This window comes from Culex pipiens, chromosome 2, assembly GCF_016801865.2.
Source record: "Culex pipiens pallens isolate TS chromosome 2, TS_CPP_V2, whole genome shotgun sequence".
Taxonomy (NCBI): domain Eukaryota; kingdom Metazoa; phylum Arthropoda; class Insecta; order Diptera; family Culicidae; genus Culex; species Culex pipiens.
Window position 1 is genome coordinate 133,217,018 of NC_068938.1, and position 21,273 is coordinate 133,238,290.

Here is a 21,273-nt window from a genome sequence, read left to right on the forward strand (position 1 = left end):
TAGAGGAAGGCTTTTTTCCGCAATAAAAACCAACTAACTTTGGGAGGATTTCGAAAGCAAAAATGAATTCTTTTCCGTGTAATGTTTGGTTTACTTTATTCGTCTTACCATAACAACATGACATTGGCTCAGTTTTAAATAAATATACAAATATTCTAAAAAACACGTGTAAACATACGCGCGCTCGTTACGATAGTGTGTTTGTGTGTAGTATTAGCAAGTCCAATTCATCGCACCATTGTGTTCCTTGGGTAAACCTGTTCTTTCGTTCTTTATTTTTTCCGTCCTCCAACAGCGGGGCATTTTAAGGCTAGCAATTCTTTTCGCATTTTTTTTCACTCGAAGAAACAGCAGTTTAATTTGGAAACCGAAAAACTAAATCATTGCACTCACACTCACAATTGTAGTAGAAAAACAAAATTTACCTAGCGCAGGGTAGTGCATTGGCTAGTAGAGTTTTGACTTACAGAGTATGCTGTCGACCAATAGGCGGTGACTGGTTTCGCGAAAGGGTTATTAGCTAAAACGGATAAGATACGGTGCTCTTGTTGTCTTTATCATTTTTTGATGTTGTGCTTCTTCTTTATACGGTGCAGTTGCTTAAGCTTGTCTGTGCAGGGTGCAATAGATTAAACATTCATGTCCAAGTTCTGTAAGATTGTGGTGGTGTATTTTGCTTAGTTAGTTTCGTTAATATTTGCTTTCGGGCTTGTGAGGCTCGTTTAAGTTTGCTAGTTTGTTTAATGTCCACGCGTCCGTACTAAAAAGGGTAATCTCGAATAGCTATAAAGAACTCAACAAATCAACGTCACTTAGCCTGTCTTAAATAAATTAGGATGTACGCGTAACTAAATTTGAGATAGAATTGAACTGTTTTCAAAGGTTGTTCTGCTAGTTTTTCAGCGCGTTTTTGACAAAAATTTCTTTTCGCTTACTACTTTTGAACCGAAGCGCTACTAATTCGAAAGGGGAGCGTAATAATGAAATAAGGATGATGAATTTCGGAAGCGACCCGAACATTTGTTATTTGTTTGCGGTGTCCAGAAATGAACAAATTTAGTGAATGTAGCTCTCGGGCAGCTCGAAGCTCACGTCCAGATGGGCCTCGCGGGCCAGGTGCACAATCTGTGCCAGGTGAACCGACAGCATGGCGGCCTCGTCCAGATCGTCCTTGGGCAGGATGCGCAGCTTCGACTTTTTGATCAGCTCCTTGGCCTCGTTCACGTTGGTTCCCTGTGTGGATCGAGCAAATGTTGAGTTCAAGATCTCTTCCTAATCTACGGTCCCCAAGAGGAGTCTTACCTGCAGACGCACGATGATGGGCATCTTGATGTTTAGCTCGCGCGTCGCCTGGATGATACCCTCGGCGATCACGTCGCACCGCATGATACCGCCGAAAATGTTGACTAGAATGGCGTGCACTTTCGGGTCGGAGGTGATGATTTTGAACGCCTCGCGGACCGCGTTGACCGTGGCGCCGCCACCCACGTCCAGGAAGTTGGCCGGATCGCCGCCGTGCAGCTTGATGATGTCCATGGTGGCCATCGCCAGCCCGGCGCCGTTCACCATGCACCCGATCGACCCATCCAGCGCGATGTAGTTCAGGTCGAACTTGGACGCCTCCACCTCCTTCTTGTCCTCCTGGCTGAGATCGCGCTTGGCGAACAGCTCCTTCTGCCGGAACTCGGCGTTGTCATCGAAGCGCATCTTGGCGTCCAGGGCGAAGTCTTTAAGGAGTTTGAGGGTATAGATTAGTCTTGGTTCTTTTGGGATAACGAGGGAGACTGCAAGCGAAGCGCGCAACATTCGGCAGAATTCCAACACCAAAACGGAACAAACACTTTTTTGCGAAGGACAAACACAATGTGCTACGGAATGCTAAGGAATGTGTGAGGGAAATGTGGTGAAAGTGTTAGGTTTTGAACTTAAACTAAAATAACTACAATCAGTTCGTTTCAAACTACATTTTCCAGAATAAATCTGGAATTAGCCTGAATGGCAAAGGCTGGCATGCAAATTCGTGGTCCAAGCTGCTTCGCAACTCGTCATAAGCTCCGTACTCCATCGTTGATCGTTTGCCACACTCTTGCACTCGATCAAAGTCAGGGTTTTATGTTACTTAAAGTAAGCACATTTCAAGCGTGCCTACAAGTCCAGATCTCTTTCGAATACCTTACATTCGTATATGTCTGTTAAGAGGGCGTTCCTTCGACGGCCCAACCAATGTTGGCTTGTGACGCGTGATCTTAGCGGAACCAATTAACCTTTTCGTAGAATTTAGCTCATTCTGCCGGAACAGCTGCTTTCTTTGCTGCGATCGCGATCCTGTTGGCGTGTGATTTATTTCTCTTAGACATCAACATTTACACCCTAATCCTGGGTGATCATGGCATATCTAGCATCGCTCCCCTAATAAAGATCATAGTGGATAAATGGAAATGTGATGGAAGGTGTCGTTTTTTGCCGGATCGTCCACGTTCTAAGCTTGCTAGTTCAGCTCTTTCCTTTCGTGTGATTGTCTTTGGGGCAGACACGTACACATTCGGTCTTGGAACGCCATCGTGGTTTTGGAGCGACCATCACTTTCTCAAAAAACAGGAAAATGATCATCTTAAAGCATGCGACTGGCATTGTAGATCGTCCAAAAACACGTTGCACATGTATTTTGCACTCGATCACCACATATTTGGCTCAATATTTGTCGTTCTCAGCATAGACTTCAAAATCGTCAAATATTTTGCTTTGAACTCCGAAGACATCATTTTTGCGTAGTCTTGTAATTATATCGTCGCCTATTTTTAGGTTTGGAATAAGAATATCTGTTCAGGTCTAAACAAGATTGACAATTGACAAGATCATGATAGCCGCCTCTTATACCATAATCCTAAGGGATCATGGCATACTTAGCACTTAGTAACGCGTTGCTCTACTTTGTGTTTCTAGTCATGTCTGTAACTCGACCTTTACCATACCAATCATACCAATCAACTTAGAACATCATACGCTGTACCAAGAAGGTTGTTCCACGTTGCTCGGTTTGGGCTGCAGGGTGACGATGGTCGACAGGGTAGGTAAACCATCACCATCGCACTATCATTGATGCATATTTCGGTGCGTTCCTCGTCTCTTCAAATTTCTCTTCTCTTTCGCAGCCGAGTGATGGTCGGTTTGCTATCGCGAATATCGAAAGCCCATCACATCGACGAGAAATACCCTATCGCTGGCTCCGATGGAACTATCGTTCCAACCGGAGAGACACGCACACGAAATTGCTGTATACATACACTGGAGCTCACGCACAAAAATGAACTCATTTCTACAGGGCTAAGTGCATCTCCAGCGCGGGTAGCAAACATCGAAGCAAATCAAATTTGCACCCGACGTCAACCCCACCGCGGTACCTGTCGCGGTAGCAAATTTGCTCTCAGTTCTTCGAGATTTCACTTTGCTACCCGCTTTTCAGCCTGTTTGCTACCGCATCAAATTAATTATGCACGGAAAAATCGAATCAAACTATAAAAGTTCAAATCCAGCACGGAAAAAAATTTAAAAAAAATTAAAAAATAAAAAAAAATAAAAAATATAAAAAAAAATAAAAAAATTAAAAAATTTAAAAAAATTAAATTTATTTTAAAAATTTCAAAAATTTCAAAAAATTTAAAAATTTCAAAAATTTCAGAAAATTCAAAAATTTAAAAAATTTCAAAAATTTTAAAGATTTCAAAAATTTCAAAAATTTCAAAAATTTTAAAAATTTTAAAAATTTTAAAAATTTTAAAAATTTCAAAAATTTAAAAAATTTCAAAAATTTCAAGATTTAAAAAAAATTAAAAATTAAAAAAAAAATTAAAAATTAAAAAAAATATTTTTTTTTGAATTCTGGGATTTTTGAATTTCAGATTTTTTGAATTTTTGTTCATGTTTGCTCTCACCAACCAGAGCAGACATCCAAAAATCTCCAAAACACGTATTCAAAACTTTGCTCCCGGCTTGCCGGTACTTGTCGGGTATCAGAAAATGAGTACCCGACAGGTAACGACACATATTTTTCTTCTACAGATGAACTTGAGATCAAATTTGGTACCTGCTTTGCTACGCGCGGTGGGAGACTCGGTGGCAAACCCGAGAGCAAATTTAGTGCAAATCAAAGCGGGTAGCAAATGGTTGAACTTTCAACATTTTCAAAAATGGAAATTCTTTTAAATTTTCAAAAGGATTAAGATGTTTTATAAACTTTTAGCATTTCTAGGCATGAATCAACACATAATTATTGATTTTGAAGGTAAACGAGAGCAAAAAATGATAAAAACCCATATTTGTTCCCGCGGTGGGCTTGTTTCGGTGGCAAATTTGCTATCCTAGCGGTGGGGATGACGGAGTTTTTTCAAGGTGGCAAATTTGAGGTATTCATGAGCCGGGTGCAAATTTGATTTGCACCCCAGCGGTGGAGATGCCCTAACGGGCGAGAGAATTTCACAATTGCTCTTTCTCTTGCTTTTTGAGCGAGGGGACTGGCTGTGTGAGAGATTTTTTTCCGTCTTACGCATCGGTTTGTTCGTTGCTCGCTATTTCATCGGCGTCGTTTTCGCTTCGCTCTCTTGATGCAGTTTTGGGAGAACGCCGAAAATTTGATGATTTGAGCGAGGGACGATATCTGAAAGCCCTCGCCATCGGCGAGGAAACGAGAAAATACCATCCCTGATGGTCGGTTCTCCCAGTAGCGAGTGCAGTTCGTGGTTCATGCGCCTTCGTCACTCGTTCTGAGCTGTACGTACTCCACCGTAGCACCTTCCATTATAAAACTTCAAAGGCTCGTTCGTCCTCTTGCCGCAGCTAATCAGTGTCTTGTACAGGGTCATCTTCTTGGCGCGATGAACTCGTTCAGATTTCAAGGTGTTCCGGTAATTCGAAGTAGGCAGAGTGGATACGAGTCCGGATCTCTAAGCTGGTGTCGTTGTCGGTCGTTACCAGCGATCCCAAGTACAGGAACTCGCTCACCTCCTCCAGCACATCGTCATCCATAGCTGTGAGGGGTGAGTCTTGGGGGGCCAACGTCCTTTGAGCCCCTCCCTCATGTTTCTTTCTTTGTTTTTGTCGTATTCATGGTCAATCTAATCCGTCTTGTCTGCGTTTTCAAGGCGGTGTAAACCATTTTCACCGTACCTAGGTCTATCGCTATAATATCGTTGTCGTCCGCATAAGCAAGTAGTTGGACTGTCCTGTTGCATATCGTGCCTCTCGTGTCCATACCCGCTCTTCGCACAACTCCCTCAAGTTCGATGTTAAACAGTGCATTGGATAAGCCGTCACCTTGTCGTAACCCCAACCCGATTGGAAGGGGTCCGCTAGCTCCCCTGCCACTCGCACGTGACACATCACACGATCCAAGGTAGCCTTGATCAGCCGAGCCAGTTTGTCCGGAAATCCGTTCTCGTGCATGATCTGCCATAGCTGTTCGCGGTCGACTGTATCGTACGCTGCCTTGAAATCGATGAAGATGTGATGTGTGGGCACGTTGTACTCACGAACCTCCGTGCGTACGGTGTCAACAGACGGCACAGGATCTGGGAGAGGATTTTATAGGCCGCGTTGATAAGTGTGATGCCGCGATAGTTGCCGCAGTCCAGCTCATCGCCCTTCTTGTAGATGGGACACACAACACCATCCATCCATTCTTCTGGTAGTTTTTCTCCCCTTTTATCTTACAAATTTAGTCCACACTTGGTTCGTAGCATGCACTTAAACTCTAAATTGTTCTTCCTCCACCGATGAAACGATCAACTTAACAAAAGCCAATGTGTGCAAAAGTGTAATGTGAAAGACATGCCGAGAAAAGAAGCAGTTTTAAGCAACGCAGAACTTTAAGCAGCTCGTATTTTTTTTTTTTTTTGAAAATGCCAAAAGATACTTACACTCTGACGCTGCTTGATTTGATTTTTCGATTTTAAACCAATTCGTGCATGTTTTGTAATGTGATTTGTGAGGAGGGTGCAAAAATCATCAACGTGCCACATCACACAAGTGTTGAGGGGGTGGTGGTGTTGCGATGGTTGGTGTTGTTTGTGATTTGGTGATTGGTCAAACAACCCACAGATGAGCATAGTTACGTGTGTTTTTTTGTGTAGATGTAGATTTTTTGTTTTTGGTATGATTTTACATGGTGCATGAAGAAGAGAAGAAAAGAATTAATTTTGTAGTCAGTTGTCACCAATCGTAGGGTTCCAATTGGTTAATGTTTGATTCTAAAATGATCTCTCTCTCTCTACTTGGTTTATTACCCGAAACAAGTTGGACAAAAAGGTAGTTGCACTTACAGGTTTCTCCGGCGTCCTCGGCGTACGGGTTAATCTCAATCAGCAGGGCATCCTTCTTGACGAACAGGTCGTACATGTTGAGCAGCATTTTGGCCGTTTCTTCGGCGTGGTCTTCCAGACCAACCTTCTTGGCGATCTAAAATGAGGATTGGTCAAATCGGCAAACTGTTGTATTGGTTAAGTTCAACTTACGGCCAAGGCCTGGTTCTTCTGCAGACCGGCTTTGATGTCGATGGGTTCGTAGACAATGGCGTCCGGGTTTTCGGCGGCCACTTCCTCAATGTTGACACCACCCTGCGAAGACGCGATCAGGACGGGACCCTGCAGAAATCGGGGAATCGATTAATGATCATGAACTTCAATTCTAGACCTGGAAATCACTCACGTTGAACGCACGCTCCATCATCACGGCAAAGTAGAACTCACGACGGGGGAACTTGCGCTCGGCCACCATCACCGAGTTGCAGATCCGTCCAGCGGCACCGGTCTGCTTGGTGACCAGCAGCTGGTTGATCATTTTGCCACCAATAGCTTGGGCCTCCTTGGGTCTACAAAGATTATGAAGGTCAAAACACTAAGTTCATGCTACAAGAAGGAGATCAAAACTTACGAGAACACCACTCGCACGCCACCCTTGAGGCCATTCTTGAAGGTTCCCTTGCCGCGTCCACCAGCCAGAACCTGCGCCTTCAGCACCAAGTTCTTCGTGTTCAGTTCTTTGGCGATCTTTTCCGCTTCCTGACCGGAAGTGGCCACACCGAACCTGTAACGGGAAACGTTGAAGTTAGTTCCTTCAGGTGAACGATCGGTTATGGTTAACTCTAGATTCAATCTGAGTCGGGGGATTGTGCAATTGAGGTCGCTGCTGATTATACTATTTACTTTTTAATGTCTAACCGAACATCCCACTAGTTATGGCAGCTGTATTAGTGCATTCAATCAACCTCGTAGACCAAAAGGTGACATCGCCTCCATCCAGAGTGTAGTCGATAATTCCCGGAATAATCTCGCGCGCCACCGGTCAGTCCAAAAGGGTACGTAAACAACAACGATTTTTTCATCATGCTGACTTCCTTTTATCAGTACAAAGCGACAGTCACTGCGAACGAGAAGGAAACCATCACCCATCCGCAACGGCGCAACATGCTATCAGTTCAGAGTGGCGCGTGGACTTTGATCACGCGACGCTTGTTTGTTTGGTTCACCACTTTGTACAATTAGTACCGGGATGAACGCGCCTCGGTTGTTGTTTTTTATTGAGCTGGTTAGCATCTCAAAGATGCTAACAGGTTGGAGAGGGTCGTGATCAAAAACTAGACCGTAAAGTTGCAAATTGCTGGACTTGTTCAAATTTACGCATTTTTTTAAAGATCACAAAATGTCTCGAAAAGGTCATTTCGGTATTCATTGAATTGTAATCTATTCTCACGCTGACGCAATTGGGAGTCAAGTGTCTCTCTGGCAATTCCAACTTGCATGGGGGCTTGACAGGTTTAAAAATACCGGATAGAAATACTTACGTAAAGATGGTGCTCGTCTTGAAGTTGACATACAAGACAAGACACGGAATAGTGAAAAGCAAAAATACGCGCAGTTGTTAGACAGAATGAAAAATCATTGAAAACGAAATACACATCCAAACGGTGGTCGCACCATTCTGCTGCAAATTTTCATGAAAGTATATCAGAATCTGCATTAAAATTGTTCTCATGCATTTTTTGCGGCATAGGGGAGTGCCCTTTACCGAAAATTATCGACATTACCGACCGACGTCTGTTTGATTGTATTGTAATTCTGTAATTCTGTAATTCTGTAATTTCGGAATACATTCGTCCGGCTTCAGCTGAAGATTCATGCTGTCCCATGTTGCATGTTCGAGTGTAGACCTACGGAAAACCTTGCCGCGAGGAGAGGTGAGTGAGAAGTACACGAACCACCTACGACATAATTCCTCGGGCGGCCCAGGTCAACTCGAAGTTACCCCAGGCACCCCCAGTGCAGGACACATTGGGGGTAGAAAGTGGATAGAATTTTCAGTGAATACAATAGTTATGACAATATAGGTTCATATAATCCTTATTCCTTGATCTTACCTTTTGACATTATCAAACCTAGCAATATTACTATTGCATCTTACCATTTCCTTTTGATAGTGTCAACCTCAAACCTTCATCCATTGTACAATTAACGCAGAATTTCCACTATATCCTTCATGCGGAATCGTCGTCTACTTTCTTCACCTTGTTATCACTTAACCACGACGCGATATTGTTCTCACATTTTATTGAGCTTCAACGATTGTTATTCACGCACTTATAAAAATACTTGTTCTGTTTTGTTGCTTTGTCTACTTTAATTTTGGACATGATTATCTTTTCACTGTGAAATACACACTGTTGGCTGATACAATGACTTTTTCGGTCATCGTATGCTCGCAAGGTACATGAAAAAGAAAAAGAGAAAAAATGGGATAAGTACAATCATATTAATAACAGTTATGCCCAAATTTCTTACCAATTTTTTTCAGCAGTTACATTTCTACAATGATGTATTGCGATTCCAAGTTAGAATAATTGAGTAGTTAAAGTTTATGGGGTAAGAGACAAGTTATAGCAATAGCAAAATAAATAGATGGATAGATTTTACTAAATTTTATCTTAAAAGAACAGGAAAAATCGAGCTTGTTTTTGAAAATAGCCAATGCACCAAGAGCAAACATACAGCATGTCACGTTCACACCGTATGGAGTAAATGTGATAAACTATATGTCCACATTCAAGACATCACCTTTTTCAAAATACAGGAAATGATAGAAGGTAGACCCCATTCTGTATAGTGGAAGATTTCTGCAACACCTTGGACTCGGACCAGATTTTTTGTCTGAAATAAGAGAGAAAGACAAATATTAAACTGTGGTATTATCACTAAATCCTATCATCCTTTCACCCCCCAAGACATGGTCTATCCTTCGTGCCTTCGTGTCTTGGGTGATGGCGAATTCTACCTTCATCAATGATCTTCGGACCACCTCCAACTAGAATTCACAACAGGACCTCCCTCGGCTCCAGTTTACAACATGACAGCGACGAGAACACAGCCGAATGGGAGTTGACAGTATCAAATGCATGCTATACCCTTTGCTTTGCTGGATACTTACTAATAGCAAAAGGCGAGAGTCCTGCGACTCTCAGCAATCATGAATACTGCCCATTTGCCACACGTCTGTTTGATTGTATTGTAGAAAAAAATCTTAATGGAACGAGAATTGAACCATCAACTTTTTGATTGATGATCCGATACGCTACCACCGCGCCATAGGGGGATGGCGTCGCTATTTTTAGACCACGTTTTCCACTTTTTCTCATCGAAACCGACTACTTTATCGACTTAATTTTGCTGGGCGAGATAGGACGCCGTTTATTTTTAGACGATGACTCAGCACTTTTCCACTCTTGCACTTAAAAAAAACAGATGGCAGCACGATGTAGCGCCACGTCCCTATGGAACGCTTGATGCTAGGGGTTAATCACCTCGAGTATACTGCATACGCGTATCATACGCACATAATATTCTCATTGTCTGCATACCGTATTGACGATATGGACCTCATATTCGTCGCATATGAGGTTATGTCTACCCAAATATCAGGGTATATATCATACGCGCATAATACTCGCGCAGTATTCCTAGGTTGCATACCGTATCGACTCCAATATTGGCTTCATATTGGTGCAGTATCAGAAGTGAATTGCCCTTTGGCTTGATGACATGAGTAGGACAGAGCGCAAACATATTCTTCTTTCTGACCAGTTGCTTGAGGACGGGTCAGAAGATATGGGTGTTGGTGAGGACTGCAGATCGCTGACGTGTTTACACGCGGGCAAAATTGATATACGAGCTTGCTGCAAAATCTGTTACAAAAGGTAACATTTTTTGCAGCAAATCCACTATGACAGATTTTGAGATGTATTTTTCCTGTGGGTGCATTAATGGGGCCCGTGATGTAGGGTTTGGTTGCCTCTCACCCAGTCGGCCTGGGTTCGATCCCAGAAGGTCCCGGTGGCATTTTTCGAGACGAGGTTTGTCTGATCACTCCTTCCGTCGGACGGGGAAGTAAATGTTGTCCCAAAGGTCGTCAATTCGAATCCCGGGGTGGATGGAAGCTGCTAAGGTGTAAAAGGAGGTTTGCAATTGCCTCAACAATCAATCAAGCCTTCGGACACCTAGTTTCGAGTAGGAATCTCGCAATCTAGAACACCAAGGCAATGCTGTAGAGCGAATAATTTGATTTGATTGCATTAATCCCTAACATTTGGAACAGTTTTCAGATACCCCAATGTTTCCAGAATTGTGTGAGGCATAATAACATCCCACTGTTATGGAACAGACAATATGGAGAGATGTTTAATGTTCTTGATAAACAGAAATCTTTAAATGCAAAAAAGAAAGAAAAGAAAAATAGTTGGATCCAAAGAAAAGATGCATTTTGCATTCCATGAAAAAATACCACAAAAGTGTTCCGAATTTAGGGGTGTTCCAAAAATGTGGAATGACTGTAGTGCACAATAACTCAATTAAACAGCAAAAAATAACACTACAACCGCCTTTTTGGGGCGCGGTTTGCTATTATTATAAACCAAAGTTATGTAACAAAAAATTGGTTTGAAATGAAGAAGGCATAACTTTCTAGCATTGCTGCTAACTATTTTGTTTAAGTTTCTATTTATTGTGAAGTTCGCTCCAAAAAAATAAATTGTAAGTATTTGAATTCATTTAAGTACTTGGTGACGAATGATGAAATTCCGGTTATCTACACCATAACTCAATAAACAACAACTTTGAAGCACTTTTGAATTGCTTTAATTGGGTTTTAAAGCCCTATGTTAAATTTTTATGTACAACGGTAAATAACACGATTAAAAACCGTTGCTGATAACTTTTTTTTTCATTTTAATGCAAAAAAAATTTACAGGACAACATTTTTTCGATCGATCAACTCCCCTTCGAAACGAGCTGTCAAGAAGGATCTTCGCATAATTGTCCCATGTTAAAAAAAGTGCAACTGAGAAAAACGTGATTGAAATTTGTCGACCGTTTTTTGTGTTCCTACGCATAATTGTCCCGTGGGTTCCTATTCGCCCTATGTATCCCTAATCGCCCCAGTTAGCAGTTTATCACCCTTATTTGTGATTCTCTTGCTATACAACAGGAAAACAAGACATTATGCTTCGTAAAACTAATGATTCCGTGTAAGAAAATACTTGATGGGACAATTATGCGTAGAAGTTTAACGATGGGACAAACAGACTTGGTATTGTTTTTAATGAGTTTCCGAACAAAGTACCAGATTTTATGTGTTTTTCTTAAAGTACACATCAGACTAAACTTAAAAATGTCAATATCGTCCAAAAATGACATGGGACAATTATGCGTAGAACTTCAGTTCTGCCTTCTGAGATTCTACCTTTTGAGGCAATCCCTAATATTCAATAGTTCGACACGTTTCTTGTCTTCTCGGTACTGATAATTTTGAAGCCATGTCGCTGCCGGATATTCCAAAAAATATGCTTAAACAAGCCTTACCCGACAAATTTCGTTCTGCCTTTTTTCTTATTCAGCCTCCTATGTATGTATGTATGTATGATCCCCATACCCGCAGGCAACTTGGTCCCGAAACACATGTGAGCGCTAGGTGAACAATTCGATCATCTTTTACTCCGTAATCTGTACACCCACGTGCATAAGTTTTTTTGCACGAATTTTAATGCTACAAATACCGGCGCATAGAACAAAATGGTTTCCCGCTTCCCTCCCCAAGCGCCGGAAATATGTAGCGGGTGTAGGGACACTTTGCATAGACGCCCTTGTTCCCATCACGTCACTGAGGGTATGGAGCGACGAGAAATTAATAAGCATGCCCCCCCAGTCGAACCTTCATTAGAGAAGCAGGCAATCCACAACTCACAGCGAACGACCAAGGGAACACCCTACCGCGTATTTAGTGGAAATTGGCGTAGTCAGTCTTGAGTGGAATGAGTGAATGTTAGCGTATAAGTGAAAGTTTTTTTTTTGTATTATAACAAGAACGGGCTCACCAAATTATGTATCTTCAATACCAGCTTCATCTTCAGTATCAGGAGTGGTCCGATTTGATTAACTTGAGATCCGTCGACAAACTTGGAACAGCCAGATGGTTGATGATACGAATTTTCGCCGAGTTTGAACACGTCACCGACGGACCCAATGGTTGTCCGAGGAAACGCACCGGATGAAGATCACCATCCGCCGATGAGTTGCTACCAGGAAACGTTGACGTTGAAATCCGGAAAGCAGCTAATTTTTTTGCAACAGGCTTGGAAAATCCAGGAAGATGTGCTCCTGAAGTCACGCTGGAAACCACCGTCAGGACGCCTTTTCCGCGACCACCACCTTCTCCACTGGATATCAGCAGAAATAACGGCAATTTTTCGCACTTTCGACACTTTGAAACCGCCTTTTTTCTTATTCAGCCTCCTGTGATCAAAATATGATTTGACGTAACTTTCTCCATACAATTTTCCGATGCTCCGGAATCGGTTCCAGAGTGGTCATAGTGTCAATTAGTAAGCGTATAAACCTTCCTTGGGCTTATACGAACCCAACGCAACAAAGAGCACCTCGATCCGACGCTCCGTATTGAACTTGAACTTTATATTTCGCTAAGAAATTTCAAGGATCGCTAAGTAGTTAAGTCTGCCAAACAGCGATGGAATAATCATCATCAAAAGAAAGTCTTTGGATGTTCATCAACAGAAAAAAATCCGAATGGAGCATGGCTCTCCTCTCTCGCGCACGAAAGATCGGTAAAAATAATCTAAAAAAATCATCATCATGATTATTCGGCGGAACATCTTTTTCACTACTACACTTGCAAGTGTAACGTCACACGTCGAAAAATGACCTGTCACATTTTGTAGGTGGGCAATGTGTGTAAACAAAGTGAAATAAATATTTTTGAGTAGTGCTGACAAGGAAATTCACAAAAAATCATCAGCAGATTGATTTTCTTGGATAATTTCGGGAGCGATTTTCTTTTGCGTGATTTGCCTCCTCTCTCTTTCGCGGGTGAAAAAGGTTCGCAAGCGAAATTGATTTTTTCGCGATTATTCCATCCCTGCTGCCAAAGAAGGGTGCATGGTGTTTAAGGAACTTTTGCAGCCGGCAACGGATTTTTCTACGTCTGAGGGGTACTCGTTTATGGCCCTAACGATATTATCTTTTTCAAAATCAGTGAGCTAGTATATATAGAGAATTAATAAGAGAAAGAATAAATTTAAAAGTTGTAATTACCATCCCAGAGCAGAGTGCCATCCCAACTAGATCTTCTGATAACTACTACAAGTGAATATTTCAAAAAAATTCACGGCGTCAAATCATTACATGAATCCTCCGTTACCAATAGGCATCTGCCCGCGCTTCCGCAAACACAAGGGTACCAAATTGCACAAACTGTACTGATCAATGAGATATGTTTCAACTTGTGCTACAAAGTACTAATTGAATAATTACAGTGCACGGTAGAAGATCAAGCCAAAAGTCAACACACAGGATCATAGCGGCAGTCTATTCTAGTCACAATGGACGATATCTTTTCGTAGTCACGTTTGTCACACGAGCGAATATACAACATCGAATCACGTTTCCTTTCCGCCGAACCAGTCAACCTTGTCTGCCCAAAATTTCGACCAACAACTACAACGTTTGTTGTCGTGGCCCAAATTTAATCGCTCATTCGTCTTCAAAACAATACTCACTTTGGCGTCGGAATGCCGGCCTCATTGAGGAAGCTGTACGAGACGTGCTCCTGCACGTTCAGATTCCGCCGCTGTCCGGCGGTCGCCAAAACCTGGAACAAATCCGGCAAAAAAAACCCGACATGTTAATCACTCCGGCAAGCATGAATCATCGCGATTCAATAAAACGGGTTCCGCCAGCGGTCGCGCGCGCGCAATCGCTTTATCTCTTCCATCGGTAATCCCCGCGCGTACAAGCTTAAAATTCAAGTTTTTCTGCCACATGACACGAGGGTGACGTCGTCGTCGTCGTTGTCTGCGCTAACGTCACGCGCCAGTTGCGTGCTGCAAAACTCTCTTGCTCCGGTGCTAATCGGTTCACACCTGACTGCTGAGGCTGGGTCAGTTTTCGTTTCGTTCCGATTCTTGGCATGGATCGATGAACTAGTTTGAAGAGTTTCAGCTTGTTTGCGGAGGGCAGGCAGGTCGACGCCGTTTGCTTATCTCTGGACGCATTAGTTCAGCTGGGGAAGGGCCTTGAATAGCTGCGAAGACCTGTTACAACCAGCCAGCCAAACCAGTTGGAGGAACAGCTGATTTGTTTTGTTTACAGATCCGCAGGGGGTGGAGGCTCGCCGTGAGAAGCAGGAGCCGCGCAGAGAATCGGTCTAAAATTTAATTTTAGAGACCGCCACAGTCGGAGAAAGACAATTTCCTCCCAGAGAGCTTTTTGTGTCCTCAGCTGCTGCCGAGAGAGAGTCGATGACGACGACGACGACACGGTGTGTTACATAAAGACCCCCCATTTCTGGACGGAATCCGATGGAAGAAACCAACGCCTTTCACCAGCCGTGCAGCAGTGACCTTGCTGGGGACGTTGCAGCGATCACGTGCGCACCACGAGCCAGCCGATCTCGATGGTGGAAAACCTACCCGAGGTGATGATTTGGCAGCGAGTTCCGCCAGAACCAGGCTGGATTTTCGCAGTATTGACGCCATTTTGCTGCTGCTCACTGATTTGCTCTAGCCGCACACTGAAACCACTGAACAGAGACTGACCGTTCCACCTTTACCACAAGCACTAGTTAGAGATTCTCTTGAATGACTGATTTTACTTTTCGAAGAATTTGGATGAGCGGATGCAACCACACACAAGATTCGCCAACGAACGAGAGAAGCAAAAGCGAATCGACCGTTGACGTTTTGCGCAAATGTCATTTCGGGTGCAGGTGGCGTGGGAGCAGCGGGAAATTACGCTACGTACACGGTTATTTTGTGCTCTCAATTTTTGGGTAATTTTCTAAAAATAATTTCATCAAAATGTATTTTGAAATTAATTTTGAAAAATTTAATCTTTCGTGACCTTCTTGACAGACAGTATTTTACTTGACAGCTCTTTCAAATGGGGGGGTCCATAATTAGTTGATCAATCATTAAAAGTTGTATTGTCAATATCCTGATTTTTAAGTTTTAAAAATTTTTGAGGCCATAAAATCAGTTTAATTGGTTACAGCTCCTAAAAGGACCTAATAAAAATAAGTTGTGAAAAAAAAATCAGTTTAATCATCTGAATTCTAGAAACTTTTAAAGCGACCAACCAAACGGGACCACGCGGTCGCTTCTTACAAATTGAGTTGTTTCCTCGGTTGTTTCCATGTATTTTAGATTTTGTATTCTGTACATGCAAATAACTCGCATAGGCATTTGGACGGTGTCAGCTCTGTCGAGCTTCGGTGACCCATTTCTACGCAGGCTAGCCATGCGCGAGGTACCTCAGCTTGAATCGACACGCCCCGCCCTAAAGAACGTTTGCATCAATCGGATTCAAACAAGAACAACATTTTTTCGATGGATCAACTATGGTCCCATTGGAACGAGCTGTCAAGTAGGAGCTTTTCTGTCAAGAAGGACAGCGAGGTTAATTTTTCAAAATTGATTTAAAAATCCATTTTAAACTCTTTGTGGTTGTAAAAAGGTTCATTATATTCAGAAAAATCGACGGTAACATTTCAAAAGGCATCATGTACATTTTGACACTTTCTGGGTTATTGCATATTCTGAAAGTACTACTAATAAGCTACCTCTCCACCAAAAATGAGCAAAAGTTACTTCAGTAAAGTCTGTTTAATCATGATTTGAAACTTGATTTGAAATAAAGTAACATAAACAAAATCTCTGGCATCAGCAGTGCCTGTTTATATAGCCCTGTCAAACTGTCAAACAAAAGACTACATGAACCTCGTGACGAAAAAAAAGCAACATGAACATAGCGCCATGTACATTCGGCGAAGAAAAACGAATCATAACAAAGCGTCCCCCTCAATGACAGCAGGGTGATATAGACGTTGGTGATTTCAAGAGAAGTTATGTTTGTTTTTCTCATATAAAATTACGGAAATAGTGTTTTATTGAATTTGGATGATCAAGTATCAATAAAAGCAACGTTTTTCATCGTTTGTTATCATTAGAACATCTTATTTTGCTTTTATATTAAAATGGGAATTGAAAATGGATGCTCAACATTCAAATGCGTTTTTCTCAAAACGCATGGTTTGTACATGATGCTTTTTGAAATGTTGGCGTCGAAATGTCATTTCGGGTGCAGGTGGCGGGGGGAGGTTGGAAATTACGCTACGTACACGGTTAATATGTGTTGACAATTTTTGGGTATTTTTTAAAAATTTAACTTAATTTAATTAATTTCAAATTTAAATTTTGAAACTTTGTATTTTTAAATAAATGGTTTTTTTCCCTTATCCCCGAATCCCACTTTCCCGAATCCCATATCCCCGAAAATCATTTCCCCGAAAATTCCACATCCCCAAAAATTATTTCCCCAAAAGTGCCACTTCCCCGAAAATCATTTTCCCGAAAATTCCATATCCCCGAATGTCATTTACCTGAACGGCCATTTTACCGAACTGTCGTTTTCCCGAATTTACATATACCCGAATGGTTACCCGCAAATTCAATTTTCCCGAATAAGGCTTTCTAGGCCCAGTGAAAAAAATATAATTTAACTCAAAAATAACGAACTCCTCGTCACATTGTCCTGATGCAAACAATGATCTAGCTATAGTTGTCACAGCCCTGCGAAGTATATCGAGAAATTAAAAGTGCAACATGGAGTCAAACTTTCTGTCAAGCTGTTGTGAAGGTTTCCATCGAGGTTTCCATGAAAGCTGCGAAAGTTTAACTCCATGTTACCGGCTCACATCTCTCTTTTTAATTTCTCGATTGGCTGACATATCGAGCAGTCAGTCCAAAAAAAAAACAGCTACCTAGAAGTCGCCTGACAAAAAACTTTTGCTAGAAAGAGATAGGAAACCTGATGCAAACAAACGTCCAGCTGTCATGTAAACATACTTTGAATGTGTTGGTAAATTTCTGACTAGAAAGCCTTATATATCAAGCTAGATATAAACTAAATTGTTTTTTATGAATATTTTTACAAAAGTATGACCTTAATATTAAATTCTCCTACGTGTGTTTTCAAATATAAAAAAAATAACCGTAAGGCCATTCATAAACCACGCGGACTCTTAAAGAGAGCGGGGTATTGAGATCATCCATGTTCCATTAAAGAGATTTTTTTTGTATGGGCAATTATCAGCAAAGGAAAATTTTCCAAAACGGTATCCACGTGATAAGGATTCTGGACTGTTTGGTTTGTTTGGTTGACCATTCTGTGCTTTGTCCTGAACTTTGGTTGAATTTGGTTGCCGAGGTCTAGAGTTATAATTAGGGACCATCCATAAACCACGTGGAAACTTGGGGGGGGTGGGCTATGGCGATTGTCTCTTACAAAAGTTTTTTTTGTATGGAAAATGTCCAAGAGGGGGGGGGGGGGAGGGGGGTTCCAAAATAGTGTCTACGTGGTTTTTGCATAGTCCCTTACAAATGTTTACAGTAGTCGAGATCTTACTTGTGTCAAACGCTTTCTGACCTGGAATCCCATTGGCCAATTGGCGCCCTTACATCAATTTTCCGGGTTTGTCAAGTTAGCACGAGACAACATTTTTCGGTTTTGATTGAAAATCTCAGGATTAAAATGGATGGAAATGGATTGTTCGGGGAAATGATTTTCGGGTAAATGACATTTCGGGAAAGAGTATTTTTTTATTATGCACGAGAACGGGTTTCCGCCTAAACTGACTCGACTGATCAAGGCTACCTTGGATGGTGTGATGTGTCACGTGCGTGTTTCGGGGGATTTAGCGGAACCCTTTGGATCACGCCGAGGGCTGCGGCAAGGTGATGGCCTATCCTGTGCGCTGTTTAACATCGTCCTTGAGGGCATTATTCGAAGGGCGGGCATTGACACGAGTGGCACGATCATGAACAGGTCCTACCAGCTGCTTGCTTTTGCCGATGACATCGACATTGTGGCAAGAAACCTGGAGACGGTGAAGGATGTCTACACCCGACTGAAGGTACAAGCAAGGCGTGTAGGACTTGGCATGAATACGACGAAGACGAAGTACATGAGAGGAAGGGGTTCGAAGGACGTTGGCCCCCCATGTCTCACCCCTCTAGCTGTGGATGATGATGAGTTGGAGGAGGTGAGCGAGTTCGTGTACTTGGGATCGCTGGTAACCGCCGACAACGACACCAGCAAAGAGATCCGGACTCGTATTTTTGCCGGGAATCGTGCGTACTTCGGATTACGGAAGACTCTCACATCAGATCGAGTGCAACGCCGCACGAAGCTGACGATGTACAAAACACTGATTAGACCGGTAGTCCTCTATGGCCACGAGACTTGGACGATGCGGCAGGAGGACGAACGAGCCCTTGGAGTTTTCGAACGGAAGGTGCTACGAACGATCTACGGTGGAGTGCAGGTGTCTGACGGAGTGTGGCGAAGACGCATGAACCACGAACTGCACGCGTTTCTTGAAGAACCGACCATCGCCACCCAGGCGAAGATCGGGAGGCTCAGGTGGGCCGGCCATGTCGCCCGAATGGACGAGAGCCAGCCTGTCAGACTGCTTTTTGACCGCGCTGAACCAGCTGGCGGAACAGGCAGAAGAGCAGGGAAACCGCGCGCACGGTGGGGAGATCAAGTGAATGGTGATATCCGGAAGATCTGTAACCTGGGAAATTGGAGAGTAGCAGCTCAAGATCGAGAAAGATGGAAGCGTCTTCTTGCTACAGCACGCGTACCTGGTGCGCTATGCTGATTGAAACGAAATGAAACGTATTTTCGGAGATGTGGCATTCGGGGATATGTCTTTTCGGGAATGTGGGTTTCGGGGAAATGTCATAGATTCGACGGATAGGTTGTTTTCAAAATTTAATCTCGATTTCACAACAATCTATCGATGCCCGTGTGCTCTCTTGTACTATCTAGATAGGAATCCCAGCAAGCTTATGAGACACGTGCCAAACTGCCAACCATTGAGGTACCAATTTACAACCTCCTCCCCCGTAACCGTGCCCGTAACTCATTTACTCCAAAAACCATATCTGTCTAAAAGTTATTTTTGAGTAACACTGGCTAGGCGTTTATTACAAAATAAGCGTGCAATTATTTTGAACAAGAATATCGGCTCACAACTCTTTTTGAATGAGTTTTGTTTTGCTAAACATTTTCGATGATTTCCGTTACGTGTTCAGTTTGTTTCGTTTCTGTTTGGTTTAGTTTAGGATTGAAATAAAAAGGATTTTAACTGTTAATTAACTAGTTATGATGTTATATCGCAACCTGTTGGGTTCAAGATGGAAGGCAACTGCTTATGATTTCATTACTAGAATCGCAATCTTAAAATCGACTTGCTTCCAGGTCATTCCTTCGTTATCACCCGTTATCACTCGCAATTTGAGCAACTTCCAAGAGCGAGACGGCGTGGGCCACATCTTGCTGGACAACGAAAAAACTCGCAATTCCCTTTCGCTGAAAATGATGGACAGCATCCAGCAGAACATACTCGCCCACCAGGATAATCCCGCGGTTCGATGCTTTGTCCTGTCCGCGAAGGGACACGTCTTCTCCGCTGGTCACAATCTGAAAGAGCTCACCCCCGAGAAGGGGTCGGAATTTCACCGGCAGGTTTTCGCCAAGTGTTCCGAACTTATCGGTGTCATTCTGAAGGCTCCGGTTCCGGTAATCGCCAGAGTGGACGGTTTGGCAGCGGCCGCAGGATGTCAGCTGGTGGCGTCCTGCGACATGGTCGTTTGCAGCGAAGAGAGTTCCTTCTCGACTCCGGGGGCGAGTTTCGGGATATTCTGCTCGACGCCGGGAATTGCGGTGGCACGTGCGGTTCCGCGCTTGAAGGCATCCTACATGTTGTTCACCGGACTGCCGATCAACGCCCAGGAAGCACTGCAGGCCGGTTTGGTGAGCCGGGTTGTTCCCCGGGAGGAGTTGGATGCGGAGATTGAACGCATTTGTGGGGCCATCAAGTCGAAGAGTCGATCGGTGATTGCGCTGGGGAAGCGATTCTTCTACGAGCAACTTTCGATGGACATTGGAAGGGCGTATCGCGAGGGAGAGCAGGTGATGGCTGCCAATTTGGCGACTGCCGACGGGCAGGAGGGCATTCGGAGCTTTGTGGAAAAACGGAAGCCAACGTGGAAGCACCAGTAGCGGACTGAACGGGGTGAGTCAAAGTTGAAATTATTGCATTTATTATTGTTGATTTTGGAAAACATTTTTATTTGATTTTAAAAGCTGAAAACTTATCGATTATCCGAACCTCCTTGAGTGGTATGTGACGATCTTAAGAACCGATCAAAGCAATCTGTGGGAAATGGGTAACGTGTAGTAAGAAGTGAAAGAGTTGTCAAACGTGTGTGAGAGAGAAATAAATCAGTCTTGTAGTACTAAAAAACGGAGAACCTCCCGGTTGCCGGACATGCCGTGTTGGATGACTTGAGCTTAATCCAGACTTGACATAGCCGGCACGGAAGGGGACTTGTTGTGGTGGTGGATCTTCTTGGTAAACATTGGTCTTAAAGGTGTTATGAAGCGGGCGGGCTTCAACATGCGGGCCGCGACTATCAACCGATTTAGCCAGTTCAACGACTGTGCCGACGACATGACATGGGCATTGTCGGCAGAACGTTCGAGCGTTTAAGGTTGGATTGAAGGTGAAAGTTGCGAAGACGAAATATCTGCTGCCAGGAGGCACTGAGTCCCTTAGGGCTCGCATAGTAACGATCGACGGGGACGAGTTCGAGGTCGT

The 21,273-nt window shown here is 43.1% G+C and overlaps 2 protein-coding genes across 2 annotated transcripts; one reads left to right on the forward strand and one right to left on the reverse strand.

The window, feature by feature from the left end:
- Positions 1-79: 79 nt before the first annotated feature.
- Positions 80-15,227, reverse strand: LOC120425130 (succinate--CoA ligase [ADP-forming] subunit beta, mitochondrial). Its single transcript, XM_039589565.2, has 8 exons — positions 15,020-15,227; positions 14,108-14,199; positions 6,925-7,077; positions 6,700-6,862; positions 6,507-6,635; positions 6,315-6,450; positions 1,303-1,727; positions 80-1,233 (listed from the first exon to the last, which is right to left on the reverse strand). Exons 1-8 carry the CDS (start codon positions 15,083-15,085, stop codon positions 1,057-1,059), a joined length of 1,341 nt encoding a protein of 446 aa, XP_039445499.1. The 5' UTR covers positions 15,086-15,227; the 3' UTR covers positions 80-1,056.
- A 4,440-nt stretch (positions 15,228-19,667) lies between these two features.
- Positions 19,668-20,758, forward strand: LOC120425146 (enoyl-CoA hydratase domain-containing protein 3, mitochondrial). The gene is made up of 2 exons (XM_039589575.2): positions 19,668-19,814; positions 19,872-20,758. The coding sequence occupies exons 1-2, from the start codon at positions 19,776-19,778 to the stop codon at positions 20,673-20,675; spliced, it is 843 nt and encodes a 280-aa protein (XP_039445509.1). The 5' UTR covers positions 19,668-19,775; the 3' UTR covers positions 20,676-20,758.
- Positions 20,759-21,273: the final 515 nt, after the last annotated feature.

What these genes read in the sequence shown, in the direction of transcription:
- LOC120425130 (XM_039589565.2), bottom strand. Translation starts at nt 15,085, where the DNA reads ATGGCGTCAATACTGCGAAAATCCAGCCTGGTTCTGGCGGAACTCGCT. An exon ending in AGAAGAACCAGGCCTTGGCC is followed by an intron (nt 6,451 to 6,506) that starts GTAAGTTGAACT and finishes TCCTCATTTTAG; the next exon opens with ATCGCCAAGAAGGTTGGTCT. An exon ending in CGAGGACGCCGGAGAAACCT is followed by an intron (nt 1,728 to 6,314) that starts GTAAGTGCAACT and finishes AACTCCTTAAAG; the next exon opens with ACTTCGCCCTGGACGCCAAG.
- LOC120425146 (XM_039589575.2), top strand. Translation starts at nt 19,776, where the DNA reads ATGATGTTATATCGCAACCTGTTGGGTTCAAGATGGAAG. An exon ending in TGTTGGGTTCAAGATGGAAG is followed by an intron (nt 19,815 to 19,871) that starts GCAACTGCTTAT and finishes ACTTGCTTCCAG; the next exon opens with GTCATTCCTTCGTTATCACC.